Here is a 22,167-nt window from a genome sequence, read left to right as displayed (position 1 = left end):
TTTGTTTACTTGCTTTTTTTCAATTTACGATTCCCTTTTCTATCCTCAATTATCGCAACATCCACCCTGCAGAAGGTCTATAATGGTACAAGGTTTATTTGTCAAAAATTCACAAGAACTTTTGTAGAAGCTGGGATTGCTGTTGGTGATAGAGCAGATCCCATTGTTGTGATTCCCAGCATATCAGTATCTTCAGATAATGCCAACGTACCATTTACCCTCCTTCGACGTTAATTTTCTGTCCAACCTGCATTTTGAATGAACATCAACAAATGGCTATGTCAAACTCTCTCCTTCCCTACTATTTGTCTCCTTAAACCCGTTTTCACGAACGCTCAATTTTTTGTTGCTTTGTCTCGGTTACGTGATTCTGCTAATCTTAAGATAATGTTACTGAATGAGCCGCCATTATCAACACTCGCAGACAATGTTGTATTTAACGAAGTCATAACTAAGACCAAAATTAAGTACAAAGTAATCATTATCAATAGAATTATTTTTTATTCCATTTATAAGCATTGAGTTGCGTCGGGGTTCGCCGCAAACTTGTGATGGCCCCCAGCAAGAACGTAGGTTATTTTTACCGTAGCAAAGCGAAGGTCAAATAATTGCAAAAGTCGGCTGGGCGGTGTTCTCGTTTAAGTAAAAAAGTATTCTTATTACACGTTTCCAGAGATGAAAGAACAATGAACAACAGTTTTCTCATTTGCCATTTGGTGAAGGCAAAATCTGTTTTAATCGTTACGACATCAAAAAGGAAATCGTTGAATGTCGAGGTGGGCATTGAAATAATGATCATATACATTTTTTTAGCTTTATTCTTTTGTAAATTGAACCTGCGAACAAAGTCCAGACTTTTTTTAAATATCTGACAGAAAAAGTGACTTTTGTTTAACAAATACACTAACACGTCATCAATTGGCGGGGCGCAGCTGTTTTTTTTTATTTTAAACATGGATTTTTTTTTTATTTTTTTCTTCTTTTTCTTTAAACAAGTCTTCCAAAAATGATTGAGAACGTTGTTAACGACGAGTAAGTATTAAATAAGTAATTTACAAGCACTTCATTTACGCGATGCTAATGTTGAGAATGCTTAGGTTAATGTGTGACATTACACACCGTGGCTACTTGTTTTTTGTCTTCGTCTGGTTCCACGCCAGCTTTGCCTTTCTTTTCCTTTGGGAAAAATTTGCTTCTTTCTTTGGTTCGGTCTGCGCTTCTGCCCGTAGTGGTCGCCGACCATTGAGTAAAACAAAATCGGAGGTGATTGGAGAGCTTTTTGTCCTTTGTGATGGCAAAATTACACCAGTCGCCTTGGCAAAAAAAAACTCCTTGCTGTCCTCTTCTTCTTCTGTGGCTTCTTTCGCGGCTGTTTTGCCATCTCCTTCGAAGGTCCTCTCCTCTTCTGTTGTTGCTTCTCCTTCTGTTCTTGCCTGTTCTGCTGCTGCTCCCTCTCCTGCTGGTCTTGAGCCCTCTCCTGAGGCTGTTGCTTTTTCGTCTGTGTTCCTCTCTCCTTTTGCCGTGCCCTCTGTGGAGTCTGAGGTTCCTAAGCAGTCTTTCGTCCTTCGGTCGGCGCCCGTCTCGTTCAAAAAAATGGACAGACAATTCAGCTACTTGGACTTTGCGCGTGTTGTGGGCTTGCCCTGCCTTAGTGATAGTAACTTGCCTACTATCGGGCAACCCATCCCCAACGTTTCTTCTGGGGTTTCCTTTGGCGTTGGCTGTGAAGCCATCACCCAAGCATTGCTTGCGGCTGGTGTTGTTGCTCCTCCTGTTGCCTCGGTTGCTCCTCCTGCGGCCTCTGCTGCACGTCCTGTTGCCTCGGTTGCTGCTCCTGTTGCCTCGGTTGCTGCTCCTGTTGCCTCTGGTGCTCCCCCTGTGGCCTCTGGTGGACCTCCTGTGTCCTCTGCGACTTTTCCTGCGGCCTCTGCTGCTTTTTCTGTGTCCTCTGCTGCTCCGCCTGTGGCCTCTGTTGGTCTTCCTGTGGCTTCTTTGGCTACTCCGGCGCCCTGTGTGGCTTCTCCTGGGGTCTCTGTTGTTGCTCCTCTTGTTTCTGTTGCTCCTTCTGCGGCTGTTGTTGCTGTTTCTGCGCCCTCTGTTGCCCCTCTTGAGGTGCCTACTTTGGAGTCTGGCGTCTCGTGGAGTTCGTTTGCTCCTTCCGTGACTGGTCCCTTTGTCTTCGGTTCTTCCGTCTTTTCGTCTTTGCCTGCTTTTAGCCCTTCTGGTGTTAAGCCATTGGTTGGTGCCTCTTCGGTTGGCATATCCGCCCAACCTGCGCTTCCAGTTGTTTGCTCGACTGCTTGCTCCCTTCCTGTTTCTTCTGCTGGCGAGTCCTTCTTCGCCAAATTAGCTGCGGATGAAGATGGTAAGAAAAAGAAATTTTAAACATATTATAGTCTTTCTAATTAACGTTTTCTTTTCGATGTAGAATATTTGGACTCGCTAGCAGAAGAAATTGATAAACTTCTTGATCGAGATTTCGATTTTTAAAACTTTTGTTCATGTCATTATTTTCAAATGTGCTTTCGTAAATAATCTGTGGAGTTTGGTTATAAAGAGTGGGTATATTTTGTAATTTCAAGTTGAAAGTTTGGGTTGTAAGTTGTTAATTTAGAAGCACACAAGTCAACATCATGACAAATTTGACAATTTTTATGTCATTGAAGTAGTGTGGAAATTGTACGTTTTTTCTTTTTGAAAAATAACCATCAGTTCATTTAACACATTATCACTTCGAAATTTGAAATTGGCGTACGATGGACGTCCAAACCATTTTTTTAGTCCGTTGTCTCGTATATCAAGAAGTATGATAAAAAAATTGAAAGATAAACAAAAATACGACAATGAGTAAGAACACACACCGAAAAAGTTAGTTTTTTCGTTTATTTAAAAATAGAATTTTCGTCTCAAGAAAATTCTTTTTTTCCCTTTCAGAATTGTTTATCTTTTTTGTTTTTTTTTTTTTGCTGAAATGATTCTTCCTCTTTGCAATGGCGGCCAATGTTAAAAAACACTTTCTCATGAGGTCGAAAGAGAGCTTTGCATCAACAATTCCATTTCTTATATTTCGAAACAAAAGCGCTTAAATGACATGCCGAACAGCAATATGTACAGTAACACTGATATCCTTACTTTTCAATGCAACAACATTAAAATAGTAACTGCTTTAATACATTGTCCAAGAATGACTGAAATGGAAGAGATCATTCCGGGCATCGAAACAGTGTCCATTGAACAAGATTTGTGCGCAACGTTTAAAAAAAGGTTTAACCGGAAACCAGGTTTATTAATAAGTATTATGAATGACAGAAGCATCCATAACGTCGAAGCATATGGAAAACATGATCGAATAATTCGGACATGTAAGCATGGTAAATGAAAAGAGCGATGAAGATGAAGAAAAAGAAGCAGAACCAAAACGTAGTATTAATGGGAATGTGACAAGTTGTGCCAAAACGAATGTCGCTAACTATGCAGAAATGAAATTCAAACATATTGCACAACACCAAATTGAAACCAGTCAAGATTTTTATAATGCCGAATCACAAATTAGAGTGACATATATCCATTATTTGCTACTAGTATCGATGTTAGAAACGCCTCATTAAGATAGCTGCTGATACTACCATTTAGTTTTTATTACTACTTTAAAGTTGGCTAACGGCAGTAGCCTACCTGGTTTCCAGAAATGGTCCAAAACAATTAAAATAAACTTAAGTAATGTCTGGAAATATAGTGTTACGAGATATTAAGTCTGTACATAGAATTGGAATTAATCTATGCTGCTGAAGTTACAAAGGTATGATGAAATACATTACCGTTCTTAAAATCGTCTTCAAATCGTTACTACTCTGAACAAAACACCCTATTAAGAATCATGGCTTTTGTCTCCCAGAACATCGACGTTTATGACGAATCTTATTTTGAACTGGTAAACAAATGCTATGGCAGAAAATCAAGCTCAAACTTACTTATCTTTACAAGATCTGAGATCGTTCGTTATATGAGTTGATGGTTCGCCTTAAATTGGAATATAGAATCAACACTAGCAGCGGTAGACATATTGGGCTAGGAGTGAAAAATCCAAAAATCGAAAATCGAAAATAAGACAAAGTATTAAACAGATCTCAAAAAGGAACCAAATTGTATTGAACATAGAAATAATGATTTCTTTTATACAAAATGAATACAACAAAAACTAAAAGCGGGACCATGCCATCTTGGTTGGATTATATTCAAATTGTCGTATTTGACGCCTAATTCCACGAATATAATTACTCTTATCTTGTCACTCAATTATAATACATATAACCTATGTATTATAAGTACCATATTGCGAATACATTCCTATTGGTACGACACAGTAACAGCTCTCTCATATGTCAAACTGAGATCAGATTTCATAATCGTTCCTGGATTGGTCGAGTAGCTGCCGAATCTTCTAGTTTCTCATAAATTTATTTTAGTAATCCAATCAAGGACCCTGTCATTGAATGGATAAACTATAATGCTCTAGAAGTGCCGGATATGGGTCAACTAGCTCCTTGTATATAACAATAAGCTATGTTTCATATGTATCTGATTTCTAAATCTAATTCTACCATTTCCCAGTTTGCGGGTAAATAGTCAATTCGATATGCGCAGGAAAAATCTTGAACTAATAATTGAATATAAAAAGGACCTCTATTTTTATCATGACAAACTCTCCAACTTATAATAAAGGATTATAGAGTCTCATTTCTTTACTTCCTTTATTTTCCTAATTTATTTTCCCTTTTTATTTTTCAATTATCACACAAATATTGTCCAAGCTGTAAATAAACCCGCAAGGAGCAGTAAGGAGAATATAATAAAGAACCCGTCCTTGAATGGGCATTTGGTGTTACGTGAACTATGAAATTAGCAGCTGACATATGATAAATATGACAGCAGTGAGAATACTTCAATCGTCGTAGCACAAGTATATTACCTTCGCTAAGGTGTATTTACAGCTCTCATATAATAAAGAGCACATTACGACGTACATGATGAGAACATATTCAAAATCGGAACAATAACGGTAGTCTTCCATTCTCTGCATAATCAAATATCTTGTATGTATTTCCATATTGCTATTCCTTTAAAATCCTGAATAATGCGTGTTGTGTTGAAAGGTGAACTAAAATTATCAGAAAACTAAAGGAGAAGTTTGATGTTGTTTATAAGATGTCCTTATTTAAGAAATAAAATATGCGAGTTTTTATGTAAAAGACTGTCTGTTGTGTTCATATCACTAGTGCTATATAGAAGTTATCAATGATCAACCACAATAGTATACGATTATTACATAGTTACTAATTTAGTCTTGTTCTAATAAATGTGAGGTCTTTTGAACTCTCTTTGCTTTAAGCTAAGCTTTGAGTACTTCTCAGACATACTAAGTTAGGCATTGATGTAATATCCTTATAGTTCTTACTATGATATTTATTGTTAAGCTTATATCACAAATGGTATAAGCACGTATAAACAATTTTTAGCTGTAATATGACTATAGCCTTGCTACGTTATTACTGTTTATACAAACACAACAAAACAATCACAGGTATCGTGAACAGAGAATCCCGAAAACGCATTTGTTGCTTCAAAATCCTAAAAAGTTTAATAAGAATTGTAAAAAAGAAAGACCTAATCATGTCAAGGTTGTTTCTATGACGACGATAGTTGTGGGATGCTTCGTATTTGGATAGACTAAATATTATAAAGTATCAATAAAAGCGATTCTTGTCACAGGCAAAATCTAGACGACTTACTTGGATTGATTAGTGGGTAAAAGCAAGGACGAAAAAACATTTGTGATCTAGAGCCTCTGGAGCTATTAACCTTTTTGTCGGGTCAAGAACAAGTAACTTGTCTAAGAGGTCGGCAACAGCGAGATTATAACTGTAGTATTCGCGTCGAATACGTGTCACAGTGTTTTTAGACCTGGTCTTTCTAGCATCTGGTAATTTGTGCCAAATTGGCATGTTCTGTTGATTGGGTGAGCGACATAAATTGAATATTTTTTTTCAGCTGATCATGGTTGTCTTCTCTTTGTAATGTAACCCTGGATTTGATAAGCTCACCGAAAACACATCCAACGCCCCAAATTTCAATTGCACTGGTGTATTGTCCTTCATTAAAAATCATCTCAGCCGGTCTATACGATCTAGTTACAGCGGACTTGGTGTATTCCTAATTATCGTTTTTTATATCACGTGCAAGACCGAAATCTGCAATTTGTATAATACCGTCATTGTCGTCTAAGATATTGGAAGCTTTAAAAAATTTAGTTCAATCCGAAAAACCTTGTAACCATTTGAAATTGGTTTCATTTTTAGTTGTACAATTTACGTTTTATGTCGCGGTGAAGGATGCCTTTTCTTTTACAAAAACAGCGTTAGTAAAATAATATGTCACGCTAATCTTTACACTTTAATTTGTGCATATGCGCTGCTGCTTCGAATAATTACTTCAGGTATGTCTTTATTTCTTGGGGTGTTAATTGAACATTCGGGTTATACATTAAACCTGGCAAGTCATGTTCCATACGTGGAAGCAGGATATAAACATTTCGGCCTTTCAAAAAATAAAATACAACGGGTTTTAGTTGGACACTCAAGTCTTCAAACAAACATTAATCGTAACTGTATCAACCACAACGTTGCGTAAGGGAACGATATTTTTATGGTTGAATTGTATACAAATATTGATTTCCTGTAAAACAGAGAGGTGTATCTAATACGATTAAGACCAACTCTTATGTAGTTTACAGTCCTAGTATATTACACTTACCCCTTCCCCTTCGTCGCCGGTTGCCATTCTTGTTAACGCAACCAAGTCATTGCTTTGTTTCTTCCTTGCTTTCAAAACTTCACTGTAATGTAATAATATTTACTTCAGACTTGACATTCAGTAATTACATGAACTAATACAAACTTACTCGAGACTTCCCTGGCCAAGCTTATCCAAAAATTTATAGTCTGTTACTTTGGGACGGTCCTTGGATTGTGGTTCATTCTAGTATTGTGATAGTGTATGGGGTGTGGAGGTAATTGCTTCGTCATTCCTAGCTGACGATGGCATGTTTGAAGGTGAGTCCTCAAGCTTTCGTTTTAAATCATTTCGGCTTTCTTCAAATAAGATGTTATTGTATGATCTCTTGTTTCGCGGCATTTGTAAAACAAATTTTTTTTACATGAGCTTGTAAAGAGAAGAAGGAAACTTCAGCTCCGAAGAAAAAAAAACATTGGGAAGTATAAGACAGTCACACTATGTTAATTGTCGCATATATCAAATAAAAACGGAATTTGGATGCTTGAGATATTGGTGGTAAAATAAGCCATAAGCCATCTTGGTTAATTTTGACATCTCATTTAATTACAAATTCAAAGATTAGTCATCCCACACAACGGTAACCTTAATTAGCCTTAACTCTCAAAAAGTAAAATTCTGAAGGGTTCAGTCTATCTATTTCATAATGAACATTTTTTTTTGGGCGGGATTTCCAAAAAAAAAAAAGCTATCTCCTGGATGAATTTAACATGTATCAAACATTGAGCTCTATCATGATCTTTATTAGAGAGTAGTTCATAAACTAATAGAGCTCAATTTTTAAATCTTCACACAAACTATTTTACAGGTAGCGAAATTAAATTTGCCATTTATAGAGGGGAGACCCAAAGATGTTCGGGAGGTGATTTACAGTGCAAAAAATTCATAAAAATCTATCAAATAAATCCCGGTTAAAAGTTTTGCCCGCGATAAATTAGATTCCTCTGCCTAAAAATATGAATATCACCAGTTTAAAAATCGGAGTTTCCAGATCTGAGAATGTCCGTTTTAACGAAAATTGTTCATTATAAAATAGATGCACTGTACGATCATGAAAGCATGTAACATCATCCACAACGTTATTGTTGAAGATGAGCGCGACGAAAGCGATATGGGATTTTACATATACCATAAAACGCATTCTGCTAAGCCTGCTGAAGTTGCTGAGATTTCTCGTGATCGTTCACATTTAAGCTTCAGGAACTTCTTGAAACGTCATGATCATATCATATATTAATCTAAACACTTCAGATTAAAAGTTGCGCTGGTGTCGAATGTTTGGCACATTGAATGATTTGAAAGCTCCTCAAACTAAAATAAAAAATTACATTATAAAATTATTAAAATCGATTAAAAATAAACGCCAAAGATTTATCATTCTCTAGCAAGTTTTTCTTTTCTTGCTCGTTCCAGAGATTGCTCTAAGATTTCCTCTCGATTAAACTTATAAAAAAGCAATGCCGTCTCGTCACCTTCAAAATCCTTTAAGTTAATTTTAAACAAAGCGTCATCTCTTTTTCGATCACGCTGTTAGCGGTCTTTATTCCATGTAATAAAGTACGATCTCACGGGCATGATCCATCTTTTCAAGAACCTTCCGAAAGTTATCGTCCCCTTGGGATTATATCTTGTCCAATCCATCCAAATGCTCTAGGTACTTGGTGTGCAAATCGGCATCTTTCTTGCTCATTTGACGTCCAATAGGACGCAATGCAAACGATTCTGCACTCATGGCTTTCTCATCATCATCGACTGCTGACGGCATACCATCATCAGTATCAGTGCAAGAAACAGTGTCTATTTGTATGGAACTGGTGCAGGATTTTTGGAACATTTGTACCTCTTTTTTAATGAAAAAAAGACAAGCCGATTAAATAGTTTAAGCCATCAAACAACAAAGAGAATGATGTCCTACACAAAAATAAGTTTTGTTGTATGATATCTAATCATCGTTCAAATGGGTATCGCGTTGTAGTGAACAGATTCTTTAAATTCAATATTAAAGTAGTTTTTGGAGGCCGTAGTACCATCAAATTCTAATAGATGATCATCTGAAATCACAAAAGGGGTTAGACCAGAGCGGTAAGAGCACTGTAGCAGTTACACTTACAAAAAACTCTTACCTTTAAGAGCACTAAAAAGGTTATGTGTACCTGAATAGATTTTTTTGTTTTCTCTGTACAATTTCTTCCTTGTCAAAGTAGCTTGCATTGTTTATTTTATTGAAGGAAAAATGAATGATTGTTTCTACATCAATTTTCAATTTTGGAAAACGTGAAGGTAAGACAAACAAAACGTGCAGGACCATGCTCGAGGGAAAAACCTTAATTTTTAATTCCCGCTGCTAAGTGCTCTAAAAGTAAAACAGGTTGTTTTTATATGATATGAACATATCATAAATAATGTAGACTTTCGATCGTAAATGCACTCTTTAATAACGAGGAAATTAGTGCTGGCGCCAACTTTATTCAGGAAAAAAAAGCAAAAAAATGGAAAAAAAAAGGTTCAGAGTTAAAAATAGAATTATCATATCATAAAAAACATCTTTTTTCCCCTTTTAGATTTTTTTATTATTTTCTGCCAAAATATTTCATCTTCTTTGTGAATGCGACCAGTGAAAAAACCTCAAGAGGTCGAGCTCTACATCACCAGCTACAATTACCATTTCCAAAGACAAATGCGTTTCAATGCATCGATGTCTGGTAGTAACAACAGTAAGATTTGTCCTTACTTTCTTCAGGCGGAAACCAAAAAAAAATATAAATAGCCTAAATAAAACGTCGAAGATCGAATGAGATTGAAAAGGACATTCCCAATGTTGAGGTAATGCCGTTAAACAAGGCTCATGCACATTGTTAAAAAAAAACTTTCATCGCAAACTAATTTTACAAGCAGATATCATGAATGACATATGCAGCAGTAATGTCGAAGAATATGAAGAAAATATCGAAAAAGCTGATGTAAGCAGGGTAGTTGATGGGGACGCTGACAATGACGATGATGACGAAGAAGAAGACGAAGAAGAGGAAGCTTGTGCCAAAGGGAATATCAAAACAATCGTCGTGAAGAATTTTAATCCTAAACAAACTGAGACAGAAATCAAAGCAGACATGTATGGATTATTTCCTGGCAGATTTAAGATTAAGGAAGGCCTCACCCATTTAGCAGCTGATGTCGTTCTTCAGTTTTTGAATATCTCATCGAAGAAAGCCAATAATGGCAGTCAACCTACTTCGCCAAAGTCGTTCAAAATAGTTGAGAAAAAGTTTAATGGTGATTGGGGTTCTGGTGTTACCAGATATAGGGTTTGCGGAAAATGTGATTCAATCTGTGCTCCTGAAGTAAGAAAGGTATGATAATTAAGTTTCTTAAAATCAACGTCTAATAATAATGATGCAAGATAAAACACCCTTTCAACAATCATGTTCTTATGTCACCCTGGATCGTGATGTTTGTGATGAAGTTTTGTTTGAGCAGGTGAAGAAACGTAATGGCAACAGCATCTACAAGCCCAAATTTGTTTACCCCTACAAGTCTCTTAAAAGTTCGTTGCAAGAGTTGATGCTTCGCCCCGAATTCGAATCTACAATGAATGATTGAAGATTTAGAGATGTTGTTCCAGGAATCTATTACGACATATATGATGGTAGAATGTTCAAGACATTCATGGATAACACTGGTCTTCCATTTTCAACACTGCGAAATCCGTTGTATGCAACGTTGAATGTCGACTGGTTCCAACCTTTTGATAATGTAAATTATTCTTGTGGTGCTATTTACATGATAATCAATAATTGGAAAAGAGAAGACTGCTTTAAGAAAGAAAACATCATTCTGGTAGGGTTTATGCCTGTTGAAAAGAGCCAAAACTGGACCGAATCAACACGTACTTGAAACCCTTGGTTGATGAGCTTTTAGAATTGGAAAGAGGAGTGATGATGAAAACGGCCGCAAAACCTGAGGCAATTAAAATCAGTTGTGCTTTGTTGATGTTGGCATGCGATATCCCTACCTGCCCGAAAGTATCCGGTTTTGCAGCTCATTCCAGCGGCCATGCGTGTAACAAGTGTGAAGGTCAATTCCTCTTGGTTGAACGTAGACATGATTTTTCCGGAATCAACACTGTTGCCAGTAAATTGCCTGAACGATCGAAGGCAAGCAACTTGTGAGCGGCGTTGAGTTGACGCAATCCCACTACTGAAAAAAAATGAGAGGACCTCGTGAAGGCAAATGGAACAACGTATTCCGATCTGCACCTATTGGGGTACTTTAATATTGTTAGACAAAGCATTGATCCCATGCACAATGTTCTTCTGGGGACATGGTCAAGATTTGTGAAGATTTCGAAGGAATAAGGGTACTTCACCAAAGTCAATTTGAAGAAAATGCAAGTTCTTGCCAACTCGGTGGAATTACCTGCTGGCTTTGAAAGTGTTGGTCAAAAGATTGCAAGTGGTTTTACTAAATTTAAAGCTGACAACTCGAAAATTGGCGCCTGATGTATTCCACTTTTGTTTTGACAGGTAAACCTTATTGGTCATAAAACCGTCTTCTTTATTAACTTTTTAATGCACAGGTATTCTGACCAAAGAAAACATGAGAAACTGGATGGATTTTGTAAATGCATGCAAATATATTTTGAAACCTGCATCAAACAATCCGAGGTTGATAAAGGCCACGAGCTCTTTTTGGAATTCCACAGAGTATCGGAAGGTTTATACGGCAACAAATGTCTCGCAATGTATCAACATCTTCATGGGCATCTTAAGCAGACCATTGAGGATTTTTCAGCACCAGATGTATACTCGCTATTCTCTTTCGAACGTAGCAATGGATGTCTGGGATAATTTAAGAACAACGGAAAACATGTTGAAGTTGCATTCATGAAAACGTTTTTGGAAAAATATAATCTTAAACATAATACCATCCGAGCATACAACAAGGCCATGTAATAACGATCACGATCATCACCATTCTTCCAACTTCAAAAAGACATGCAAACGTTCTTGCATGAGAGGATTATGGTTAGTAGACGGCCCAGTGACCGGGTAAAAGGCCAAATTGAAGAAGGGTTTGTCGCAACTGAATTTGCCGAATCTTTTGTCAATTTAGACATTAATGTCACCGGGTCTGAGCCTCTTCCTTTGGATGTTATTCCAATGAAAGTTTTAACAAAAACAGTGATGGAGAAAAGCCATTATGAAAGTCTATTAGACTTTTATGATGCCACATATCCAGGAGATACGGCACTTGGTCTGCGGAATTCTGATTTAGTCGCGCCCCTTTTGGAGCCAGATGGACAACAGCGTCAGTGTATATAGAGAAGTTTGCATCAATTTGGTTAAGTGGAAAAACAATTATCAGTGCAGAAAACAAGATCACCTTCTGGCAGCTGTATAAAAAGTTTGTTTGTCGGTCAAAACCACGAGAGAGTTGAAGCTTGGCCTGGTAGAGTGCTCTACCTTTTTAGACATAGCCAAATGGTTTATCTGCGTAACGAGGTTCAGGAAAAGGATCATGTTTTTGCTTTTGTTAAATTTTTCAAGCCTTTGAATAATTTGTTCTACAGTAAAAAGTATAAGGATCAAGTATTGGAGGTCTGGCAATCTTCGTATAGTGACCTGTGTAGAGATTCTGTGGTTCCGATTTCACGGATTTATTCTCCAATCGCTTTGGCTAAGAAGCATTCAAGGGATACAGTAGATGACCATAATAACCGTATTGTCATTATACCTTTACAAAGAAATGTATTTGACTAGTCTTAAAGGTAATTAAGAAAGAAATAAGTATCAGTGTCTTGGGTTTAAGTATTAAACATTATTACTTTGAATTAGAAATAGAAAAAAAAATTGTTTATTACATATAAATCATATATATAGTCTTTTTCGTCTGAGCTCCACATATCTTTGGATTCACATCTTTCATGGCTGGGAATATACCCATTGTCCGTCATTGGCGTAGTTTGATTGACTGCATCATAGTCAGGCCGAACCATCCACCGATCTACATCAGCAGGTGCTGCCAAATTATGGTAATAGACGGATCTCTTTCTGCTCCGCTCATTGACCTTTCGTCCGTGCTTATCAAGAACTTTTAAGATATTCGTAGCATGTAAAGAAAAAAGGTAATGAAGTTTATTATAGGAATTATTTCAACTCGAATAATTAATATCTTTATTACTTATTGCTACGATACGTAGGTTTTTTGGCATACAACGACATCTTGTTATTACTGTCAAACATACCCAATTTATTGGAATCATTATCGGTCTCCTCTTCAGACATGTATTTCAACACAATGAACCGGTTCACTTGGTCCAAAGTCACAATGTTATTTTCGAATTTAGCCTTGACGGAAGGCAGATTCAATGCAAGTTTTCAACTTTTCAATTTCTAAATTATAAGGTAAGTTCATGATACGGATCATTTTTTATCTCAAACTAACGTATTCCTTTCTTTTATAAAGCTTTTGATTCACCTTCTTCTCTTCGGCTTTCCTGGCTTCCTCTCGTTTTTCCTCTTCTGTCAAAACGGGGTTAGCTTTCCCACTGTTTTTCCACTCGCGACGCATACTGTTAAATCAAGTTTTTATTTTCATCTCAATTTCATCCTTCAGATCAATCATGGTAGCTTGTCGTTGATATCAATCATTTTCCCCGTGATTTCAGTATACTTGGACAAAATACGTGCACCAACTATATCGGCGATATTAGGATTATTTCCTTTACAAAATTGGCTTTTGACATTAAACTGGTCCTGGTCCTTTAACTTCCTTATTTGGTTTGGAATAGCAGTCTAACAAAAGGTCAAAGTTTGCTCATCATCATATATTTGATTTTACTTACTGTCAGACTAGGATTGGTATCCTTCTTTTTCTTTTCTATCTCGCCGAACTTTTCCACCAAAGTTTCAGTATTAACGGCGCCACCAGTGCCAGTATATACATTTATTGCAACATCTTCAGAATCACCAAAGTCGGTTATCTCGTCCAACGTTTAATTGACAACCATGTCGCGTGGGCGCAATTTGCTGATTGCAGCGGTCTAGTGCTTAAACCAATCTTCAAGTTCTTTTAGTTGGTTTCCCATCAATTGGATATGATTTTCTGCCACTGATCAGAAGTTATTGTAAAAACCGTCTCGAAGCCTTTCTTCCATGGGATTGAAACAACGTTCGAGAAGAGCTGCCATTTGGTTTCTAAATTTTTCTTCAATTTCCATCTTCTGTTGTTCAAATTTCTGATCAAGTTGAGTTGCAGCTCTATTCATTTCGGCTCGGATGGCTTCCTGAATCAAATTAACAAGTGAAATGTTGTCTACCTCCTCACGCGTTTTTTTTTGTGTTGCTTTTTCATATTTTTGATAGTAAGGTAAGTGAAACACGATAGTATTACTGTTTAGTACTGTTTATAGTTAAGAACATCCACGATGGTCACACGTCAAATTTAAAATAATGTTTTTGGCATCGAGCAACGACAAAAATGTTTTGTTTGTCTTACCCCCATAGGACCGGCAAATCTTTAATAAATTGAATAAATCATTCCTTCTCCCTTCTTCAAGGAAATAAACATTATTAACTATCATGACAACGACGAGTAGAAAACAATAACTTTTTTATTGTTCTTTTTGACAGATTCGAATGTTTCTATCAACTGCTGAAGTTGATTCAAATTACTGATTGAACCTTGATTAAACCTTATTTGACCGTCAATTGAATGTCCCTTTTTTTTCTGATGAAATAGGATTTATTTTATTTCTCTTTTATTTTCCTCTTATTTCTCATTTATTTTCCATATTGTTGTGTTTAGAAGTAAGCAAAAATTATAAGGCAGTTTATGAATGATAGGAGACTGTTTATAAGATTGTCTTTATTATGAAATAAAATGAACAAGTATTTATAAAAAAAAGACTATCTGCTGTACCACTATCTTTAGTGTATCTTTGAAGTTGTTATCATTTTTCCAGTGTGTATCCTGTCACCTTTAACTGCTTATTTTGTAAATATGTTACACTTGGAATTACTGTTATCTTAGACACATTGTACTTCCTTATCTTTAGTAAGCCTTAGTCACTGTGTTATTGTAGCTTTGTGATATATTAGTACTAACTATCTATATTGGGTAATTGATTCCTTAATCATTCTTAATGTATTGATGTCATACATATGGATTTATTTAATGTAGCAACAATATAGCAGATCACCACACCTATTACATTTTTTTTTAAAAAAAAACAATTGCTATCAGACTTGCAAGGTAACTATTAAATCACTGTTCTTTTATTCATTCTAATCATATCATTTTATTATAGATTATAAGGTTGATCTACCATACATCTGTGGATCGAAACGCGACCTAATATTTTACAAATAACTTTTTTACCGTTCTGTCAATCGAAATGTACGGGGTTATGATTACAATTGCCACGTTTACACAACTCATTGTTTTATTTTCAGAGTCAAATTAGAGTTTGTAGAGGAGATGTAATACATGTCTTACATGGTATGTGATATAAACGGTTGACTATTTGATTTCTATCAAACCCCCCTTAATTCTAGGAACGGCTGTCGAAAATATCAAGTGAATAATTATGGCTTAAACGCGTACGATGTTCTGCCACTTTTTTTTCAAATGTCTTTTACAAACATGTTATTCACTTTTGGCCGTTCCGACAGGTAATGGGGGGGGGAGTTTGCGTCAAACAATCCTAAAATAAAGATAAGATTCTGTTACATTATAAATTGATAGACCCAAAATCATATTTAATCGAGAATTACATTCCTAGATACAATCATTTATTCTATGGCTTTTATATTACATTTTTTTATACGTACCTAATTTACTTACTGTCGGTACATTCAATTCTCAGCGAACTGATATTTGATCCTTTTTTTGTGGTTGTCCTATTTATCATCTACTGTATCTATTCTTATCTCGAAGTGATCTAATCATTAATTTAAAAGCAGCAAAGCTAATTCCCAATGCCTCACAGACTACTGACGTAAGACTAACAATAAACGCATTAGATGGGTTTCATGTCCAATCAGATGGCCTTAGCATATCGTCATATGTCTTTGTTTAAAGTCAATATTAAAGTTTAAAGTTGTCTTTTCCATGAACAAATCCCATAAATTTGAAAACACAACTTCAAAAATACTTGCAAAAATTAGAGTATCTCTTCGTTTTCTTTGTGAAAACGGCTTGTCTTTCATGGCATTTACTGTGATTATTCTTAGGATAAAAGCCCTGATTCTTACACTGTATCAGCATGGACTCGTGGAGCTGAAGAGGTAGCCTCTTTACTATTCAAGGCCTTTTGCCTCTTTGCTTTAATTTTGCGAGCTCTGCGTTTCAACTCACTTTTCTACTTGGGGAATATCAATGAGTTCCTAAAAGCACGGGAAGTATAGGAATAGAACTTCATTCTTTCGCTCCAAATGCTTGAAGTAATTACCCATCTATTTATAAAAATATTTGCTCTAGATTCTAATATTTTAGGACAAATCTAAACAAAATTCTTACCTCGTCACAGGCAACTTTAACACTTGCATCACGTCGTTTGATTGCAGCGATAACAACAAAAAACTTGCTGACCAAAGTAGAAACAACTCTCCAGTGGCCTTTCAAACCTTTTCCGTTCTCCCTTGACAGGCCTGGTTGCTGGAAGCCTTAAAGTTGGAGAGGATACACTTCTAAAAAAACAGATGATTTTGCTGAATTTCGATCCATGGGTCTTTCCCAGATGGCCAGCCTTCACTTAAACATTTATACGTCTAGAGCAGTTGTCCAGCCGTGATTTTGCTTAGGCGCAGTAGCAATAGCTTCGCTTTGATCCTCGAAATCACTCTCATCGCTGTCGTTGTCACAGGAGTTGCTCATAACGCTGGTGTTGTCATCGTCATTGACCAACTGTTTACCGTCAAAATTGAGGCCGTCATGAATCAATTCCAAGTCAGGTTGGTCTTTGTCAGAGTGGGACATACTGTTCATTTCCTTGAAAGAGGAAAAGAGTAAATTTTTTTATTGTGAAAGATGGATTTTTTTTTGACTCTGAAAGATTCATCCTTTAGCGAAATTTTAAAGTTTTTATTTAAAATTTGGGTTTATTAAAGCAACCTTAAGCCCACCGAGGCAGGTGAAAAACTAATATTTTGGGCTTACGGAACCGAAAAATCGATTTTAAGCGCAGCTGCTGGGGATGATCTTACAGCCGCTCCTTGCTCATTCAATGGAAAGTCCATATTTTTTTCACTCAATGTTTTAGGTACTGTGTTGAGTCTGACTTACAACGCCTTCAAATTTACTTAATGCTAATCGATATTACTCTCACTCGATGATTTACGTACTGTGATGGTCGGGACCTACAGCCCTTCACGGCTCACTCAATTCTAATCCATATTTTTTCACTTTATGTTTTATGTACTGTAATGGTAGTGATTTACAGTCCCTCCTAAGGTACTCAATGTTTATTATTCCCATGTATGTATGTTGCTTTGACCTGCGCTTTGCTCGGACGCGCAAAAAAAAACACCGTAATACTAAGTGTGGTTTATACTGCAAAGTCAAAACAATCATTATAATATTGATAACAGCATCAACAGTAGTGACCGCGGTAGATTGGTACAAACGCTCCAAATATGTGATGAAATGAAGCACTTTTCGTTTAGAAAAATAAATAAATGCCGATTAAGACCACCAATAAAAATCACTTTTAACTGCTAATTTTTCTTTATATATAATAGGTTGACTTTCGATGTTTCAGATTTTTTTTATAAATATTCAAAACTTTGATCGCTTTAAGATTGGTGGCACGATACAGAAAGCTATTTTATTTATTTTAGATTAAGAAACAATTAATCGTATTAAATCATAGGTCTTTTTTTTTTGGCATTCTGGTTTTGTAAGTTAAAATGCCGGCTTGATAAGCTTAAGCATTGATTTGTTGACTGGCCTCAAAATCTAAGTACGGCGATACAATATTGGATACACCGGATCCCGTCTGATCTCCGCAGTTAAGCAATATCTGGGCCAGTCAGTACTATGGTGGGGGACCACTTGGGAATACTGGTTGCTGTAATTTTTTTTCCTTTTTTTTTTTTTATACTTTTTGTCTGTATGTCCGTCGCTTTTAATTAGTTTAGAAGACTCCCAATATCAAAATCTTGTCCCGAACCTGGGTCTGCAGATGAGCCGAAGTTGAAAAACTGACGCATGCTGTATCAAACAATTCCTTCTTATACCAGTAACCAAAAGTCCAGAGATTCTCAATGATCTTTCCGACTTCCTGAAGTTAACTCAGATGAAAAACTTTCCAACTATTTTACGTATTAAGCTACACTCTGCCTTTTCTTTCTTCTATTCACTAGGTGGAATGAATGTTGATGTGAGCATTAATGCCAGGATGGAATTGTTTAACATGAAGTCACAGTGCACGAAACAGGGCTTCTATATTAAAAATAATCACTGTAAATACTGTTGCGGGGATAATAACTTTGATAGTAAATGTAACTGGATTCCTGAATTTAAATTGAAATGATCTTATAACTGTAACAAAAGATGCAAAAGTTTTAATATAAGGAGGAGATAATTAGGCTCCTTGTTGCATCTCTTGTTACGGCTTTTATACAAAATCAATGGTGTAACACCCAAGAAAAAACTAAACCCTGATCCCCATGACAATACCATGAAATACAAGTCGATTTTCCAAAAAAAAAAACCAAGAGATACTTTACTTATTTCACGTACTTTTAAAATTGTCTTTTCAAATTTTTGGGACTTGTTCATGGAAAATAGAACTTTACATTTTAATATTGACTTTAAACAAACGTATATGACGATTTTATAAGGCCATCCGATTAGACATGAAACCCATCTATTGAGTTTATTGTTAGTCTTACATCAGTAGTCTATGACCCATTGGGATTAAGCTTTGCTGATTATAAATTAATGATTGGATCACTTCGAGATAAACATAGACAGATGATGAATAGGATACAAAAAAAAGGATCAAGTATCAGCTCCTTAAAAATTCAATGTACCGACAGTGGGCAAATTAGGTATGTATAAAAAAATGTAATATAAAAGCCATAGAATAAATGATTGTATCTACGAATGTAATTCTCGATTAAATAAGATTTTGGGTCTATCAATTTATAATGTAACAGAATCTTATCTTTATTTTAGGATTGTTTGACGCAAACTCTCCCCCCCCAATTACCTGTCGGAACGGCCAAAAGTGAATAACATGTTTGTAAAAGACATTTGAAAAAAAAGTGGCAGAACATCGTACGCGTTTAAGCCATAATTATTCACTTGATATTTTCGACAGCCGTTCCTAGAATTAAGGGGGGTTTGATAGAAATCAAATAGTCAACCGTTTATATCACATACCATGTAAGACATGTATTACATCTCCTCTACAAACTCTAATTTGACTCTGAAAATAAAACAATGAGTTGTGTAAACGTGGCAATTGTAATCATAACCCCGTACATTTCGATTGACAGAACGGTAAAAAAGTTATTTGTAAAATATTAGGTCGCGTTTCGATCCACAGATGTATGGTAGATCAACCTTATAATCTATAATAAAATGATATGATTAGAATGAATAAAAGAACAGTGATTTAATAGTTACCTTGCAAGTCTGATAGCAATTGTTTTTTTTAAAAAAAAAATGTAATAGGTGTGGTGATCTGCTATATTGTTGCTACATTAAATAAATCCATATGTATGACATCAATACATTAAGAATGATTAAGGAATCAATTACCCAATATAGATAGTTAGTACTAATATATCACAAAGCTACAATAACACAGTGACTAAGGCTTACTAAAGATAAGGAAGTACAATGTGTCTAAGATAACAGTAATTCCAAGTGTAACATATTTACAAAATAAGCAGTTAAAGGTAACAGGATACACACTGGAAAAATGATAACAACTTCAAAGATACACTAAAGATAGTGGTACAGCAGATAGTCTTTTTTTTATAAATACTTGTTCATTTTATTTCATAATAAAGACAATCTTATAAACAGTCTCCTATCATTCATAAACTGCCTTATAATTTTTGCTTACTTCTAAACACAACAATAGGGAAAATAAATGAGAAATAAGAGGAAAATAAAAGAGAAATAAAATAAATCCTATTTCATCAGAAAAAAAAGGGACATTCAATTGACGGTCAAATAAGGTTTAATCAAGGTTCAATCAGTAATTTGAATCAACTTCAGCAGTTGATAGAAACATTCGAATCTGTCAAAAAGAACAATAAAAAAGTTATTGTTTTCTACTCGTCGTTGTCATGATAGTTAATAATGTTTATTTCCTTGAAGAAGGGAGAAGGAATGATTTATTCAATTTATTAAAGATTTGCCGGTCCTATGGGGGTAAGACAAACAAAACATTTTTGTCGTTGCTCGATGCCAAAAACATTATTTTAAATTTGACGTGTGACCATCGTGGATGTTCTTAACTATAAACAGTACTAAACAGTAATACTATCGTGTTTCACTTACCTTACTATCAAAAATATGAAAAAGCAACACAAAAAAAAACGCGTGAGGAGGTAGACAACATTTCACTTGTTAATTTGATTCAGGAAGCCATCCGAGCCGAAATGAATAGAGCTGCAACTCAACTTGATCAAAAATTTGAACAACAGAAGATGGAAATTGAAGAAAAATTTAGAAACCAAATGGCAGCTCTTCTCGAACGTTGTTTCAATCCCATGGAAGAAAGGCTTCGAGACGGTTTTTACAATAACTTCTGATCAGTGGCAGAAAATCATATCCAATTGATGGGAAACCAACTAAAAGAACTTGAAGATTGGTTTAAGCACTAGACCGCTGCAATCAGCAAATTGCGCCCACGCGACATGGTTGTCAATTAAACGTTGGACGAGATAACCGACTTTGGTGATTCTGAAGATGTTGCAATAAATGTATATACTGGCACTGGTGGCGCCGTTAATACTGAAACTTTGGTGGAAAAGTTCGGCGAGATAGAAAAGAAAAAGAAGGATACCAATCCTAGTCTGACAGTAAGTAAAATCAAATATATGATGATGAGCAAACTTTGACCTTTTGTTAGACTGCTATTCCAAACCAAATAAGGAAGTTAAAGGACCAGGACCAGTTTAATGTCAAAAGCCAATTTTGTAAAGGAAATAATCCTAATATCGCCGATATAGTTGGTGCACGTATTTTGTCCAAGTATACTGAAATCACGGGGAAAATGATTGATATCAACGACAAGCTACCATGATTGATCTGAAGGATGAAATTGAGATGAAAATAAAAACTTGATTTAACAGTATGCGTCGCGAGTGGAAAAACAGTGGGAAAGCTAACCCCGTTTTGACAGAAGAGGAAAAACGAGAGGAAGCCAGGAAAGCCGAAGAGAAGAAGGTGAATCAAAAGCTTTATAAAAGAAAGGAATACGTTAGTTTGAGATAAAAAATGATCCGTATCATGAACTTACCTTATAATTTAGAAATTGAAAAGTTGAAAACTTGCATTGAATCTGCCTTCCGTCAAGGCTAAATTCGAAAATAACATTGTGACTTTGGACCAAGTGAACCGGTTCATTGTGTTGAAATACATGTCTGAAGAGGAGACCGATAATGATTCCAATAAATTGGGTATGTTTGACAGTAATAACAAGATGTCGTTGTATGCCAAAAAACCTACGTATCGTAGCAATAAGTAATAAAGATATTAATTATTCGAGTTGAAATAATTCCTATAATAAACTTCATTACCTTTTTTCTTTACATGCTACGAATATCTTAAAAGTTCTTGATAAGCACGGACGAAAGGTCAATGAGCGGAGCAGAAAGAGATCCGTCTATTACCATAATTTGGCAGCACCTGCTGATGTAGATCGGTGGATGGTTCGGCCTGACTATGATGCAGTCAATCAAACTACGCCAATGACGGACAATGGGTATATTCCCAGCCATGAAAGATGTGAATCCAAAGATATGTGGAGCTCAGACGAAAAAGACTATATATATGATTTATATGTAATAAACAATTTTTTTTTCTATTTCTAATTCAAAGTAATAATGTTTAATACTTAAACCCAAGACACTGATACTTATTTCTTTCTTAATTACCTTTAAGACTAGTCAAATACATTTCTTTGTAAAGGTATAATGACAATACGGTTATTATGGTCATCTACTGTATCCCTTGAATGCTTCTTAGCCAAAGCGATTGGAGAATAAATCCGTGAAATCGGAACCACAGAATCTCTACACAGGTCACTATACGAAGATTGCCAGACCTCCAATACTTGATCCTTATACTTTTTAC

The 22,167-nt window shown here is 35.7% G+C and overlaps 2 protein-coding genes across 2 annotated transcripts; one reads left to right on the top strand and one right to left on the bottom strand.

Moving 5' to 3' along the window:
• Positions 1-1,593: 1,593 nt before the first annotated feature.
• Positions 1,594-2,490, top strand: EV154DRAFT_580416 (uncharacterized protein; the record flags this gene model as incomplete). The annotated part of the gene is made up of 2 exons (XM_051606616.1): positions 1,594-2,365; positions 2,429-2,490. The coding sequence occupies 2 exons, from the start codon at positions 1,594-1,596 to the stop codon at positions 2,488-2,490; spliced, it is 834 nt and encodes a 277-aa protein (XP_051451185.1).
• A 10,535-nt stretch (positions 2,491-13,025) lies between these two features.
• On the bottom strand, positions 13,026-16,827 carry EV154DRAFT_570765 (uncharacterized protein; the record flags this gene model as incomplete). Its single annotated transcript, XM_051606216.1, has 9 exons — positions 13,026-13,196; positions 13,327-13,420; positions 13,522-13,643; positions 13,694-13,806; positions 13,984-14,240; positions 16,104-16,210; positions 16,266-16,304; positions 16,369-16,506; positions 16,618-16,827. 9 exons carry the CDS (start codon positions 16,825-16,827, stop codon positions 13,026-13,028), a joined length of 1,251 nt encoding a protein of 416 aa, XP_051451184.1.
• Between the last annotated feature and the right edge of the window lie 5,340 nt (positions 16,828-22,167).

Source organism: Mucor mucedo, assembly GCF_025094135.1.
Source record: "Mucor mucedo strain NRRL 3635 chromosome Unknown EV154scaffold_199, whole genome shotgun sequence".
NCBI classification, from domain to species: Eukaryota; Fungi; Mucoromycota; class Mucoromycetes; order Mucorales; family Mucoraceae; genus Mucor; species Mucor mucedo.
This window is presented reverse-complemented; position numbering and strand designations above follow the sequence as displayed.